Genomic DNA, 16395 nt, shown 5'->3' with positions numbered 1-16395 from the left:
AGGTTTTTTTTTTCTTTTGAAGAAATGTCGAGACATGTAAATACTTGTGGTCTAAATAATATTGATGGAAATTAATGTTTCGGAATCTGGGTGTATTTTTTTTTTAGGATTAAAGGTAGTTTTGGAAAATATTTGGTAAAATATTACGAAAACCAAACATTTTTTTAAAAAATGCAAAGTATATAAAATGTCATTAATCTTTTAAATAAGTATCAATTAAGTCATTCCATCAAACAAAAATTTTTCAAAGCTGTTATATTTGTCTTTTTTTTTTATATACAATAGGTAGGGATGAGGGAACGAACTTGCAATGTAATGGTTGGAGGTATATGCCAATCACCGCTGAACTATGCTCACTTCGACTTGTTTCGTTAATAGGGTAGGATAAGTAAGCATGCTACGTAAACATATATTTTCATTTGAATATTGTTACAAGTCCATTTTTCTCAAGCGTAGATTTTCTTCTATTAAAAAAAAATTTAAGGCAAAGAATTAAACCTAATATACTTAGAGATTTGCGATAGATCCAACTACTTTTATATGCATTAAAATAAAAAGAGAAATAAATAAAATGGTTAGAAATGAATAGAAAAACAAAGAAAAATAGGGAAAAAAATAAAATACATAGATTGATCCTACTCTCATCCTACGTACTTCAAACTGTAAATATTATTTCAACAAATAAAAAAACAAATAGATTTAGTTTAAATGGATGAAAATCTAAGAAATAAAAGTGGAGTTGTAAAAATATTTAAATGAAGAGACAGAAGATGAAGAAATGAAAGAAAAAAGAAAAAAATAATAATAATATAAAAGCTCTATCTTGGGATAGGGATGTTCACGAGTTGGGTTGGATCGGGTTAGGGGTTTTTTGAGACCAACCCGAATTTTTGGATTGACCATATTTACAACTCAACCCAACCCGAATTGATGGCCAACCCAACCTAAAAAATTCGGGTTGGGTCGGATTGTCAGGTTGTAGCTATTAATGGGGTTTTCTTATATGCTTCTTTTTTTTCTTAAGACCACGCAAAAGAGAGAGGGCCAGAGAAAGAAAAAGTTGTCAATGGGATTGGTTTGGATATCCATTCTTCCTCCCTGGAATAAAAGGTTGTCAGGATGGTGAGAGCAATCAGATGAGGAGACACATAAAAGAAGTAGACGCGAGAGAGAGGACGAAAAAAGAAGAAAAAAAGGCAGAGAGAACCCAGAGACATCACTCTGAAACTTACCCACTTCAAAAACGGGCGGCGGCGGGACGGTGACAAATGCAGCGGGAGGTAGGGTGGGAGGAGATGGTACGGCGGCAAGGGGGAGGGAGCTTCAAGTTCAAGTTTGGATGATGGATAAAAATGAAAGAGAAGATTTGGTTGGGTAAATGAAGCAGAGGAAGAGATTAGAACCTAGATACAATATAATAATCAATAAGAGAGATAATGATGAAAGAGAAAGTATAGTCTTATACAATAATTTAGTTATAAGTACGTGGACCATACTCAAAGAATATATAATTTTTATTTGCATAATAATATAGACATGGCACAGTCTAAACAGAGGGAGTAGGAAAAGTTCTATACCATGGGAGGATAAGAAAATTTACCATTTTTATTTGTATAATAATAAACACATGTCAAGCTTTAAATGGAGGGAGTAGGAAAAATTTCTATACTACGATGGGATAGGAAATTTTCCCGTCAAAGCATAGGCATTGACTTGTGCGTCACCACCTATGCAGCACACTGTAGTCCTTTTTGTCCACTTGCAGATGAACCATGATGTCATACGTGAGCCAAAGGACCCTAAAAATACACAGGTCACCCATCAATAGTTACACAATTCACTTCCTCTCAATATCATAAAATTGAGTTAGTATCTCTATTTCACGTGACTTAAGTATCGAAGTGTGTTATGTTGGCACCACGTCGGAGCTCACTCTTCCTTTGTGCAAATCATCTTTGATTCAGCTATTTAAGTCAAGAATTCGCCTTTCAACCCCTATTTTCAACCTATTGGGTTTTGTTCCAACCACCCAATTCAACCAACCTCTTCGGATCATGTTTTAACATATCTTTTAAGTATCTTTTTTTTTTTAAATTGATGAGTGAATGAGATAACAGTGGAATAAAAGGTAAAAGTTGTGACAATCTAATATTAAATTTGTTGAAATTAAACTTGACAAACTAAAAGTTGAAATTTATCTTAACTAAACAGGATGCACATGTTGCTAACTGGGGTATGACTCAAGATTTACTATTTTTCCTATTCAAAGATCAACTTTTTGTCTCTTTGTTTTCACATTGAGAATTCTTTGTCAATGAAAAGATGTCAAATTGTTTGCTTCCTTCCTAAGCAGATCTTCCTACATCTATATATAAACATTGGCTTATCAATAATATGCAATAAAAACACTTCGGATTGTTGATTCATCGCCAGAGATGACTTACAACCAATAGTTCATTATCTGATGGATTTTTTCCGTTCTAGTACTCCATCCCAGAGTTATCAGTATTTATAAAATCTGTTCCTATCTAATGGAACGCTATTGGATCAAATGACAAAGACATTGTTGAGAAAAATATGGCTTTTCCGAAATGAATATTGGATTATTCATGTATCAAAGAGAAAAGTTTTCCACTCCTTACCCGGAAAAATATGTGGTCATAAAATAGGGATTAAGTGGAACAGAATTGACTTGGTCAACTGGTTAATATACCTATCTTCAATCTAAAGATTGTAAGTTCGAATCTCCAACCACATATCATATCGTACTAAAAAAATAAATTGTGCTTGTTGTCCAACTCACAACCACCGTATTTCTTCACCTCCATTACTTTTTCTTTAATGCATATAAAGCATAAAATACGAAGTTTCCTTTTTAATGGAAAAGGAAAAAAAGTGGTTAGAAAGAACGTTGGATTCGAAAGGATTTGGAACGTTGGATTCGAAAGGATTTGGATTTGAAATCATGGCATTTATTAAAGAAAAAAACATCATTTGAAATTAGGGTTGAGTTTTGATTAAAAAGAATACAATTTGAAAGGGTTTGATTCTAGCACAGTCACTCTAGCTTAGATCCCATATAAACTAGCACAATTTCTTCCATGCAAATAGTTATTTAAATAGACTACATGTATGTCAAAACGACATATTTCAACGGTAATTGACATATATTTTCAATTAAGAAATTGTAAATTTAATTCTCCGCCCATATATCTTGTACCGTAAAAATATGTGGGTAGATTTGACTGACTTCAGCCACGAGATGACATGCTACAATGGAGGGTGATTTTTTATTTTATTTTAAGAAAAATCTCTGGCAGGCCCTTTTTTTTTCTTTTCCTGTATGTCACCGTTGTGCTACTTGGATGTGGCAAATAACATTACAATTTATTATTAAAATATTATATTAAATTGTAATTTTAATGATTTGAAATTCAATTCCAGTAACCATTAGGAATTTGAAACTATTTTTCATTTCGTAAAATCCAAAAAGAAAAAGAAGAAGAAAACAGGGAAATTGGGGTTTTTGACCCCACTAATAGTTCAAATTGGATAAATGAACCCCTTTTAAAAAAACCTAATTTTTAACCCCACCTCTACTTAATTTTGAACCTCTCCCCAAGCCAATTTACCATAGTACCCTCATGTTTAAAAATGAAGGGAACTCCCTCCCCCGTCTCGAACGTTTCCTGGCCCAACGAAACCCCATCTCGAACGTTTGTTTCCTTTGTCCTAAAACCCTAAACCTCATCCCGGATTGAACGTTATCTCGGACGTTGGACGATTCATCCATCCCGGACCTTATGAAGTTATCTCGGACGTTTCTCTTCCATTGTTTCGCCCTACGAAGTCATCGATCGCAAGATTAGTGGTCGGGTAGATTATAACAAAATTTTTAGAAACATTTGTTATTATGATATCATTATCGGCGCTATCTGAAGCAGTCATGTAGATCTAGGGTCATTTTCATGTTGTGCTTGCAGGACTGAGAAATTTGGGGAAAAAATCAATCTCTGATTCAATCCCGGATGATTTTGGTCCGGGATAGAGTACGGGTTTGAATCCGGGATCGAATTCGAAGTGGCTGCATAAGCCTTCCATCCCAGACCTTATCCGGGATCATTTCGCCTCCGGGATGAAAGGCAGAAAATGAAGCCATATTCTCTGCCTTTCATCCCGGAACGAAACGGTCCGGGATAAGGTCCGGGATGGAAGGCAGAATGCATTAAACTGGTCTGCAGCCACTTCGATTTTTTTTTTAAGTTGGTCTGCACTGAACGTTTTTTTTAATCTCCTTGCATTAGTTTTTATCTAATTTTTTTTTTTTACCTTTGTATAAGACATATAATGGATTTGAGACTAATCTAAACCGTGATGACTGGTTTCCGGCCACGTTGACCAACCTTGCCCATGTAGATAAAATCACTTCTAGGTTGAAGGGTAGGTTAACCCCAACCAGTTAGACATGTTTAGGCAAACGTGTTTCGGTCCCATTTTGGACATGGACGTAGTTTTTAACGGTTCATTAATACATCATCTATTGTTGAGAGAGGTTGAAGAGCCTAGGCAGGACATCATTAGTTTCGACCTGTTTGGGAAAATGGTCTCCTTTGGTAAGCGGGAGTTTGACCTAATCACCGGCCTCAATCATAGAATGATTAGGGTAGATAACGATATTCCTGGCCGACGACTTCGAGCACGGTACTTTAAGGATAGTGTCAGGGTTAAGTGTAGTGAGTTAGAGAAGATTTTTATGGAGGCATTTTTTGACGACGATGAGGATGCTATCAAGGTTGGCATAGTTTACTTCGTCGAGCTTGCCATGATGGGGAAGGAGAGGAAGCAGTTTATAGATACGACTCTTTTAGGGGTTATGGATAGGTGGGAGCTGTTCTGCAATCACGACTGGAGTTCGTTGATTTTCGAAAGAACACTTTGGAGCCTGAAGAATGCCCTGAAGGATAAACTACCGGCGTACCAACAGAAGGCGAGAAATGACCCCACACACCAAGAGACTTATAGTCTCTACGGGTTTCCGTACGCATTTCAGGTTAGCGAGCTTTAAGTCAACTATATAATCGTATATATTATTTAAATGCATTATTTATTTGACTTCAATGGATTCTAGGTATAGGCTTACGAGACGATCTCGACGCCATTCCTCGACTCCTTAGGTGGTCGTGCACTTATTCTCGTGGGTTTCTTACTCTGCAGAGAGACGTGTTCGATAACACAATGGTAAGTAACTATCTTGACCCCGTACGATTCAAATTTATTTTTTCATTTGGGTCTAATCATAAGTTTTTTGCAGTCTAAGGTTAAGGAATACTTGGTTTCAACGAATGCTGAGGCAGAACACATGGTCCGTATCATGCGTCCACCGGAAGCCCGCGCTATACCTGCCCCGCCGCATGTACCTGACCCGCATGCAATACCTGACCGGGCTGTTGTACCTGCCCCGGCTGCAGTACGTAACCCGGCTGTAGTAGATGAATCACCTGCAGATTTGGAAAGGGGTACTCAGGAAGGAAGGGTGAAGGACAAAGGAAAGAACATCATAGAGGATCCGGTAGAAGAGGCCGAGACATTGGACGATGATGCATTACAGGGTCCTGCATTAGACGATGCTGGACCCAGTAGAAATGACAGCGAAGCCCTATAGAAGAGGTCGAAACGGAAAAAATTCAAAAATAAGATCAGTAGACGGTTGAAGAGGCTTGATGACCGAGTTGGTGCTATCGAGGCCACACTGACTGGCTTCGGGTCGCCCTGAAAGGTATCCAGAGATACCTGAAGAAAATGTCGAAGGTACGCATTTTATATGTATATAACATTAGGTGTGCTTAGTTATTAATTATGATTAGTTGGGTCCGAGATAACCCTCATTGGTTCGTACTTTTCGTGCAGGGTAAATTCCCTGATCCGACCAAATATTTTGGACGTGGGGGTGGGCCCGATGATGATGATCCATCGGATCAAAGGCCTGATGAAGCCCCAACACCAGATGGAGGTCCGAAGAGTATGGACGAGTACCGGAGGCCGGAAGAGGTCCCTAAGACTGACGAGTATCGAACCGTGGAGCATGGTCCGAAGATTATGGACGATAATTCAAAGAATATGGACGTGGATCCGAAGAATATAGACGAGGATCCGATGATTACGGACGAGGATCCGATGTTTATGGTTGAAGACTAGGGTACGATTCAACCTCATCATCGGGCCCGAGGCCTAAAGGCCGGCCAAGGCCCAGCCCAAGCCCAATCCAAGCTCGATCCAAGGTCAACGTTTGACCGGCCCAGCCCAATCCAACCCTTTTATTAATTGGATTGGATATGGATATTCATTTTTTAATTTGGGCCGGCCCGTGGGCCAGCCCGTTTGACCGTATTTGGATTGGCCCGTAGGGTCGGCCCAAAAGCCCGATGCAATATTTATTAATATTTATATTATATAATATTAAAATATTCTTTTATTATTTATTTATTATAAAAAATAAATTAGATATGGTAGGCTATAAGATCTTTTGTTTCCCTACTAAATAGGTACATATTACGAAGAGATTCTACCACTTCCCAATATCTCATTTAAATCATTGTTTTGAAACATATTACGAGGAAACTCTCCAACTTCTCAAATTCAAAATTTAAAATTATTTTAAATATATCTAATATTAGGTTGTAATTTTTAAAATTTTTTAATACAAAATTTTCTTATAAATATCAACATTCTTTTCTTTTTCTTCACTCAAATTCTAATTCTAATTCTCAATCTCAAATCCTCTCAAGTTCCAATTCAGAGTGTTTAAATTTTCAATTTCTGTTGTAAAAAGATATAAATTTAATTTTTAAAATAAAAAATATAATTTTTAAAATAAGGCAACTTGAATTTATAAAATATGATATAATAAAATTTATTAGTAAGATTATAAAAATAACAAAAAAAATGTACCAAAAATTATATAAAAACACATATTCTAGAATTTAAAAATAAAAAACTTAGTTTGGAAATTATTTAAATTTTAAAATTTGATAATTAAAAATATATTAATATACGGGCCGATCCAAGCTCGATCCAAAGGGCCGATCTAAGCCCGATCCAACTTTGGCTCAACAACTTAGGCCCATGGATTGAGCTGTGAGCCTAGGTTTGAGTGGTTGGGTCGGTCCACGCCCGGCCCAAACAATACTTCAGGCCCGTAGAGCTTGGACCTGAACCAAGCTTCAGGCCCAGCCCAGCCCAATGATGAGGCTGAGGTACGATAACGGAGCGGGACAATGCATCGGATGCTTACTCGATCGTCCTGTCGGTTTGTTTCAGGTAAGTCCTATTTCTATAACGCTACTATACGTTTGTGCTTCCATATACCAATATGATTAATATTGGTTGTATATTAGGATGCCACTGTTGGAATTCAAGAGCCGGACGTTGCATCAGATACGTGACCCGTCAGCCGACGCGTTAGGCGTTCCTATAAGGACTGGGCACCGGACGCAGTCATTAAGGTAAACTTAATGTCATACATATACATATTAGCTGTCAGCTGTCATTACACGAACTCACGCCTGTATTGTGTTTTAGGTTGAACCTTACCTTGACCAAGACGAATACGACCTTCAGCAAGCCCCAACTGGGCGTGGGCTACGCAAGAGGCATTACTCGTGGAAGCTGAAGGATATATACACACCAACCGGTCAGCGTGGGATCACCGTGGATAGCTACGACCCAGTATGTCCCATTCCGCCGCAGTTGGACGATAAGTTCCAGAGATGGATGGATGACCCGAAGACGGACGGGAGATTGCGGTCCACTGCAACTGGTTTCCAAAAGAAGGAATGGTATCGCGATCTATAGGACCCTAGTGTTGAATTGAAGGACGAAGTAAGTACATGTTACTATATTCGTATCATTGGATTCGTCAATAGTTTGATTACATCAATGTGGATTGGTTAAATGTAACAGGTACTTGATGATCTCGTCCTGTTTACAGCGAAAAAGTTGGAGAAATGTCTCCATCTATGTCGCAAGAAGTTTGCGATAGGCGACGTAATTCTTTCGGTAATTACTTTTTACTTCTTCCGGTTCGAACTAATAAATGCTGTTTTGATCAATTGTTTAACTAATGAATTACTTTTTAACTGTTATACAGACTCTGCTGAATCGGACAGACGGTCCATATGCGGCCATGAAGCCGGGTGTATTGTCCACTAGGATCAACTACCCCTGGCGCGAGGAGAATACAATCTGGCGATATGTCCACGGTAGGCAGTCGGACCACAACGTGCCCTGGAGTGATGAAGACATCGTGTACACCCTCATGAACGTAGGCGGGAACCACTGGATGATGCTCGGCATCGACCTTGTACAAGGCGACATAACCGTATGGGATTCACTTCACTGGATGAACTTGAGAAGGAGTTGAAGCCCATGTGTACAATCCTACCTGCACTGCTGCATCATGGCGGGATATTTTCAGTTCGATCGGACTTGCCAGTGGTGCCGTGGAGGGTGAGTCGGGTTCGCGTACCACAGCAGAGTAGCCGACTGATTGCGGGATTTTCTGTGTCCGGTATTTCGAGTATGATGCCACTGGGTCAAATATAGACACTTTGACCCAAGATAATATTGTATATTTTAGGCGTCAGTACGCTGTACAGATGTGAGCGCGTCGTCCCATTTTTTGAATATTATGCATTTTCAATATTGTTTCTATGTCTGGTTCATTATTCTAGCATCATACATGAATGACACATTCAAATACAATCTCCCCATTAATAATGATAATAATAATATAACACATAGGGTTACCAATGCACGTATGCATGGTTGGTTGCTTGGGGTACAAGTTACCATACAAATTTATGAAAAAACAACAAGTTACCAATAAATCATACATTCACGCCGTGTTAAGGGGTTCATTACATGTTTTGCGATTGTGCCCCGATGTACCACACCGACCGCACTTACGTGTTTCGCGCACCTCGCCCGTGGAAGGAATCCTAACTGTCCGCCTCCTGTCAACTCTAAGAACCATATCTGGTGCTTCTACCGGTGTATCGACAAAATTTGGAGAACTCTTCCACGTTGAGACATGGCCAATTGGAAATATTGGTTCTGCATAAGCCATTACCCAGGAGTTCGTCGTGTATGCCTCGTCACACAGAGTGTACGGATTTATGTTTCGCATCATCACCCCGATAATAGCATGAGAGCATGAAATTTTAAAATAATCAAATTCCCGACAACTACATGTCCTAGAGTTGAAATCAACAATCCCGTCAAGGTTACCATCACGTACCTGGACATGAAACTGGTCGATGTTCACTACAACGTGTCTCCTGGCATTGTCCGAGTATTCAGCAAGCTTATTTTCTGCATAGTCGGACAATGTGGTTGATTGGGAAGAGGCAAGCGTCCGTCGATCGTAGAACCAAGTCTGTAACAGACCTCTGATATGGTCCAATAAAGCAGTTACTGGCAACCTACACGCGTGTCTAAAAAGGGCATTCACGGACTCCGCATTATTACTGGTGATCTGTGTGTACCTCAATTCTGTTTGGAAACAACGAGCCCAACGCTCCTTTCCAATGTCATCCAGATACTCCCTCACACCAGGGTACGCACCAAGTTGAGCCCAGATTGAGTTGAAATAAGACTCTCGATATGCTTTCGCAGCTTTTAGAAATAGTTCCTCGAGTGCCTTTGCATCAACTTTAAATTTTGCTAACAAGTTCATCTTAATATGTTGTATACAAAAGCAATGAAATGCAGTGGGAAATACCTTCTCAATTGCCTTACAAATGGTGTGATGTCTATCGAAAACGAAAACCAAATTGTTCACTACGCCGAGCGCACCTTTTAATTGAGTCATAAACCATACTCATGATGCTACAGTCTCACCGTCGACAATAGCAAATGCAACAGGGTAAATCTGGTTATTCGCATCCGCACCAGAAGCTGTTAACAATACACCTCTGAACTTCCCTTTTAGGTGGGCCCCGTCGACAACCAACACTGGTCGAATACAAGCCAGAAACCCTCTAATCGATTGACCCAAAGCCATAAAGACATATTTGAAATATTTTCCATCTTTGAGTTCCAATTCGAAAATAGTACCTGGGTTTATGATTTTTAATGCTTCACCATAAGCTGGTAGTAGACCGTATGACGATGTTGGATCCCCTCTAATAAGTCGAAGTGCTTCTTCACTGGATCGCCAAGCTTTATCATAACTTAAATTGACATCATACTCCTTCCTCATGTCTTGTATTATGTCCTCCGGTCTATACGTGCGGGAGACGTCTGTAAACTTCGCTTGGACAAAATGTCCGACCACCCAACTCTTGGCTTGCCTATGATCCTGTTTCAAAACTCCACCGTTGCAGTCCCTCAGCTTTGTAGCTCAAAGTCTCCAGGTGCAACTAGTATCAACGCAGCGTAGTATATATAGTTCCGGTGTCGACTTTTTTACTTTAAACTGAAAATTCAGCTGCATTGCAACTAAATGCATTCTCAAACTCAACTCCTTCTTCGTATCAAATACTTCGCCCTCCTTAACATCATTTGTTCCAGAAGACTGTACTATGAGTTGCAACTTCTCATCATTAGGCTGTCTAGTGAGACCATCACACCCCATTTGTTGGACCGCTGCTTCATCCCTAGGAATCTCAGCATGTACCTGTTCCACATTGGGCTCAGACTCTTCATCAAGTGCATCGTCATAGTCATCATTCACAAATTCTGCTTCATAGTCTCCTTCTTCTGACTCTCCCAACGGGTCATATGATTCATCACTTTCATCTTGATTATCATTCCATAATCCCGGCACATTCCACTCACATACCCTGTCATCTCCTAGGTTACATGGAACAACATCTGATTCCAATGGTGTTAAACCCACTATATCATGACCTAAATGCCCGTAATAGGGGTGTGGTTGTTGGGAAGAAGAGGGGTTCGATGATGAGGAAGGAAATGAATGTATCGAATCTGTAGGTCTCTGGAATGGGGGAATACAAGCTGTGGGCATACAACTCGAGGACACGTTTTGGCCTACATGATATGGGAAAGAAGGTATGTACGTTTCATTCTCATGTACCTGCTTTGGCGTAGTAGATATGTATATAGGCAATTCAGAAACATCTTCACCAGTTAAAAAAAAATTCAGGTCATCGTCATCAGTTATCTCCATTACACAAACTTTAGTTTTAAAATGATATACGCGTCTAATTATAATATCGAACTGAAGGGGGTTTATATTACTCAATCTATACATGTGACCTAGAAATTCTCTGTACGTGGTTGTACTATCCACTGTCAATCCTCTCGTGCGACCACCAACGTAATCTTTTTCACTATCGTTCCATTCTCCACCAAATGTTATGAAAACACGAGGCAACCTGCAAATATATAAAATCAAGTGAGATAAGATTATGTCCAAAAAAAAGTGGTAAAAAAATAACAAAATACATGTCATCTCGGACCAGTCTTGGTCCGAGACATATCCCGGACCACAGTGCTTCGAGATTGGTCCGGGATGTATCCCGATTCACTCCCGAACCATCTTTCGATCCGGGATTGAATATGATTTGTCCGGGATTGAATTCAATCCCGGACCTCGAAGCTTCAATCTCGTAACAATACTTGGTCCGGGATACCGACTGCATTTTTTTTCTTTTTCCAAGAAGACAAGTGAAAATGTATGAATGGAAAATATTTCAAATCATTTCAGAAATTTTTATATTAACGTACCTCTAACTCTTCAAATGTGAAAATGTGGGACAACGATTTTAGATAGTGTGGGGACAATGATCAAACACGTGGCAATGTTTCTTTCTCGGATTTTAAAAAACGTGATTTGTGAAGAGTTTGGATGGTGTGAAAATTTTGGATTGTTTCAAACTCAAAACATAAGTAAAATATGAGGTTAAAAGTTTGATGAAATGATTGGGTGGAAGTTAATGGGGAAGTTAATGCATCATAAATAAAGGTATATTCGTCTTTTCACTAAAGATGAGTTTAAAATTAAGTAGGAGTGGGATGAAAAATTAGGTTTTTTAAAAGGAGTTTAAAACTATTGGTGGGGTCAAAAACCCCAATTTCCCCGGAATAAAACGGAAGATTGAAGTACGTTAGAGGCAAAATAAAACAAAACGATAAAAAGATTGATTCCTTCTAAGAGGTTAAGGCACGGCCATAGGTTCCTCATCTGTCTTGTCTGAAACACAATTTCAATTTATTGTGCCCAATTCCAATCGCTTAAAACGACGCCGGCCTCCGTCGATATTTCCCATTCCGCCATGGAACCCACCTCCGATTTCCTCCAAAGTCTCGCCGATTCTCTCAATTTCTTGTTTCCATGGCGGTGGATCCACGGCGGCGACAACCAATCGCGATTTCTGTTCACCGCCTTCGCCGCTTTACTGATTTTTCTTTATGTCAAAGTCTTCCGGCGGCGCGTGCCTCTGCCACCGGGTCCACGCGGCGTTCCACTGCTCGGAAATCTGCCGTTTCTCGACCCAGAGCTGCACACCTACTTCACGGAACTGGGCCGGAAATACGGGCCAATCGTAAAGCTCCAGCTTGGCAAGAAGATGGGTATAATCGTAAACTCACCATCCGTGGCTCGTGAGATGCTGAAGGATCACGACATCACGTTCGCCAATCGCGACGTTACTGAGGCCGGGAGAGCCGCCTCGTACGGCGGCTCCGACATAGCGTGGAGCCAGTACGGAGCCGAGTGGCGGATGTTGAGAAAAGTAAGCGTGCACAAGATGCTGAACAACGCCACTCTGGACTCCGTCTACGACCTCCGCCGGCGGGAGGTCAGAAGCACCGTCGCGCACTTGTACCGGCGGGCCGGGTCTCCGGTCAACATCGGGGAGCAGGGTTTTTTGACGGTTTTCAACGTGATGACGAGCATGCTGTGGGGTGGGACGGTGGAGGAGGAGCAGAGGGACGGCATGGCGGCGGAGTTCAGAGCGGCGGTGTCGGATCTGACGGAGCTGCTCATCAAGCCTAATGTATCGGACTTTTTTCCGAGCCTGGCCCGGTTCGATCTCCAGGGTATTGAGAAGCAGATGCGGACGAAGCTGGTCCCCAGATTTGATAATATCTTCGATAAGATGATCAATCAACGGCTGGGATTTTCTGAAGGTGAAGCGAAGAGAAATGATTTTTTGCAGTTCTTGCTGGAGGTCAAAGATGAAGGCGACTCCAAAACTCCTCTATCCATGACCCACCTCAAAGCCTTGCTTATGGTAACCAATCTTCAAATAATTCTTAAAATCATTTAACTAAAAAAAAGTAAATTTAAAGTTTATAAATTTATTAAAATATATAAAAAAATATATTTAGGTGCCAGTAACGAGTACATATATCATACGTCAGACTAATAATGAGTTTTACAAATAAGAGAGAGAGGTGAAAAAAAATAAATTAAAATATGAAGATGTCAATTTTTGAAGGTTAGTGAGTTTCGAGATAATCTCTAAACATTTTCCCTAAAATATTAAATACAAATATAAAAATTGAAATGCTTAGTATATATTTTTTATCTATAAAATAGAGATACGTTGGATAATAATTAAAAAGTTTTATTGAAATGCTTAGTATATATTTTTTATCTATAAAATAGAGATACGTTAGATAATAATTAAAAAGTAGAAAAAACTTAACTCCTTGTAATGAACTCCTTCTTTACACTATTAAATATTTATTGACAACTAATTATTTCTTTTTAAATTTGTTAACTTTTGCATTTCTCTCTTTTCATCGTCAAATATTTAATGGGTTAAGAACCTCAAAAGTTTCGAGATGGATTAGAAATCACCTTGTAATTGAAGTTAAATTTCTAGGTAAAATATGAGAATTTGGCAAGAAGGTGAAGTAAGAAAATTGAGAATTTAGTTGGGAAATTTTGGCACATTTTAGTGGAAACAAAATGAACACTAAACATGTGGGCAGGACATGGTGATTGGCGGGACGGACACATCGTCAAACACCATAGAGTTTGCAATGGCAGAGATGATGAAAAACCCACAGGTCCTAAAGAAAGCGCAACAAGAACTAGCCGCCGTGGTGGGTGAAGACAACATCGTAGAAGAGTCCCACATCCAAAGCCTCCCATATCTCAAAGCCGTAATGAAAGAAACCCTGCGTCTGCACCCAATTCTGCCGCTGCTGGTGCCCCACTGCCCGAGCCAGACCACAATCATCTCCAAATACGCAGTCCCAGAGGGGTCCCGCGTGTTCATCAACGTTTGGGCAATCCAACGGGACCCCAACAATTGGGAAGATCCGCTGAGGTTTGATCCCGAGAGGTTTATGGATTCTAAGTGGGATTTCGGTGGGAGCGATTTCCGTTACTTTCCATTCGGGTCCGGGAGAAGAAACTGCGCGGGAATAGCCATGGCGGAGAGAATGTTTATGTATTTGCTTGCCACGCTGTTGCATTCGTTCGATTGGAAATTGAAAGACGGCGAGAAAGTGGAGACTGACGAAAAATTTGGGATTGTTATGAAGATGAAGACGCCTCTTGTTGCCATTCCCATGCCCAGGCTATCTAATCCCACTCTTTATCTTTAGTAAGCCTTCTCAAATACTGCACCTGCCTTTTGTTATCTAAAACTTCAAAGTTCGGTTCCATCTTATATATAAATATTATATGGACAAACTCCAAATTTTCAATTATAAATAAGTTAGAATTATACTCTTCTTTTCTTTTATGTTATTTTGAAGCCAGATTACATTATATTTTTGTCTATACTTTTTTTAGCTTTTAGTTTCCTCGTGAATTTTAACTAGGCCACGCTGGCGGGCTTACCAAGGGCCAACAAAGCTGGCCCGGGTTGACTTTTGATCGGGACAGCTGGCCACGAACTAGTGGTTGTCCTTGATCTTCATTTTTTTCATCCCTAACGTATTATACTTTTTTTTCTATTAATTAGTCATGAATTTTTCATATTCATCTTATTTTTATGATTTTCAAATATTTATTTTTTATCCTGTATTTTTAGAAGTTGATTTTTAGTTTTTAACAAAAACGAAATATAGGATCAATAAAAGTTTTGTAATATTATATTTGAAATTGTAATAAATAAATAAATAATCACTTGCAATATATAATGACACAAAAATTAAGTAAAATAACACATTTACCATCCACATTTAATTTAGTTTTTGGAAATGCATGACAATTAAAAAAAATTAAAAAAAGACCAAATTGTAGGTCAAATTTATCCTAAAAGTAAAAAACATTAATAGCACTAATACATGTTTGATATATACTTTTTTTTTATAATCGAAAATTCGACTGGTTGACAGATTAGATGGTTTTTGGTCGGTTTAATCCAAACTGAATCGAACTATATATACTTAGGGTTTCTCTTCAGCTTCTTTCCCCCTCTCTACGCTGCCTACCTCTCTAATGGCAACTCGTTGGTCTCTCCAAGAATCGCCTCCACCATTTATTTGCTCGCCCTCTCCCTCAATTTCTCCCTCTCCTCCATCCCCCTCTTTTGCCCTCTCCCTAGATTTATCTCTTTCTCCCTCCCTCCTCTATGTCTCTCCCATCTCTCTCCCTCTATTTCTCTTTCCTCCCTCCTCCCTTCGCATTCTCTCTTCTCCTTTTCTCTTCCTCGAATTTTCACGTTATCTTTCTGTCTTTCCTATCCGAAATAATTTCTTTAACAATCAAAAAACTCAACCCAAAAATATAAAAGTTGGATTGGATTGAATTGCAAACTTCAAGTTGGATTGGATTGAGTTGCAAACTTCATTCATGTCTTTAGATAGGTGAACCAACCAACTCCAACTCAACAACCAAATTTGAAACAAAATAAGGAAGATTAAATTTTAATTAAAAGAATAAAAAATAATTTTTTAAATAATTTTGTCATTTTTACAAAATCCAAAACTTCAGAGATTATAAAAATTGGAACAATAAAAATAAGAATAATTAAATTTCAAAAATAAAAATTAAAAATTTTTGTCATATTTTTAAAATACAAAAGATATTGGTGAGATTATCTAAAAAAACTTTAAAGATGTACTAACATTTAACGTCTCATGCGTACAAATCAGAGTATATATTAGAGGTACATATATAAGACGTATATTATATGTCATTAAAATTGTAATAATAATAATTTCAAAAATAAAAATTTAAATTTATTCACATATTTGTAAAATACAAGAAAGGTCGATAATTTTATAAATATGGCTAAAGATATAACAACTCAATACAATTAAAAAAAACTAGGCCGTTGGCTGGTTTTTTCGTTTTTTACTATAATATTGTATTCAAATTATAATAAACATATATAAAATAAAAAAAACAAAAGGACTTTGTTTTTAAAAATATAAGACTGAAAGAAATAAATAAATGTACATCTCGAA

At 38.7% G+C, this 16395-nt stretch overlaps 2 protein-coding genes across 2 annotated transcripts; one reads left to right on the top strand and one right to left on the bottom strand.

Annotated features, from left to right (window-relative positions):
• Positions 1–8831: 8831 nt before the first annotated feature.
• Positions 8832–12164, bottom strand: LOC111026048 (protein FAR1-RELATED SEQUENCE 4-like). Its single transcript, XM_088125852.1, has 2 exons — positions 11749–12164; positions 8832–11396 (listed from the first exon to the last, which is right to left on the bottom strand). The coding sequence occupies exon 2, from the start codon at positions 9866–9868 to the stop codon at positions 8894–8896; it is 975 nt and encodes a 324-aa protein (XP_087981978.1). The 5' UTR covers positions 9869–11396; positions 11749–12164; the 3' UTR covers positions 8832–8893.
• LOC111023694 (geraniol 8-hydroxylase) lies at positions 12159–14705 on the top strand. The gene is made up of 2 exons (XM_022301165.2): positions 12159–13256; positions 13963–14705. The coding sequence occupies exons 1-2, from the start codon at positions 12297–12299 to the stop codon at positions 14581–14583; spliced, it is 1581 nt and encodes a 526-aa protein (XP_022156857.2). The 5' UTR covers positions 12159–12296; the 3' UTR covers positions 14584–14705.
• Positions 14706–16395: the final 1690 nt, after the last annotated feature.

The sequence above is a fragment of the Momordica charantia genome (assembly GCF_013281855.1).
Source record: "Momordica charantia cultivar OHB3-1 chromosome 6 unlocalized genomic scaffold, Mcharantia_2.0 BLBB01000006.1, whole genome shotgun sequence".
Taxonomy (NCBI): domain Eukaryota; kingdom Viridiplantae; phylum Streptophyta; class Magnoliopsida; order Cucurbitales; family Cucurbitaceae; genus Momordica; species Momordica charantia.
Note: the sequence above shows the minus strand (reverse complement) of the source record. Positions and strands in the feature narration are given on the sequence as shown.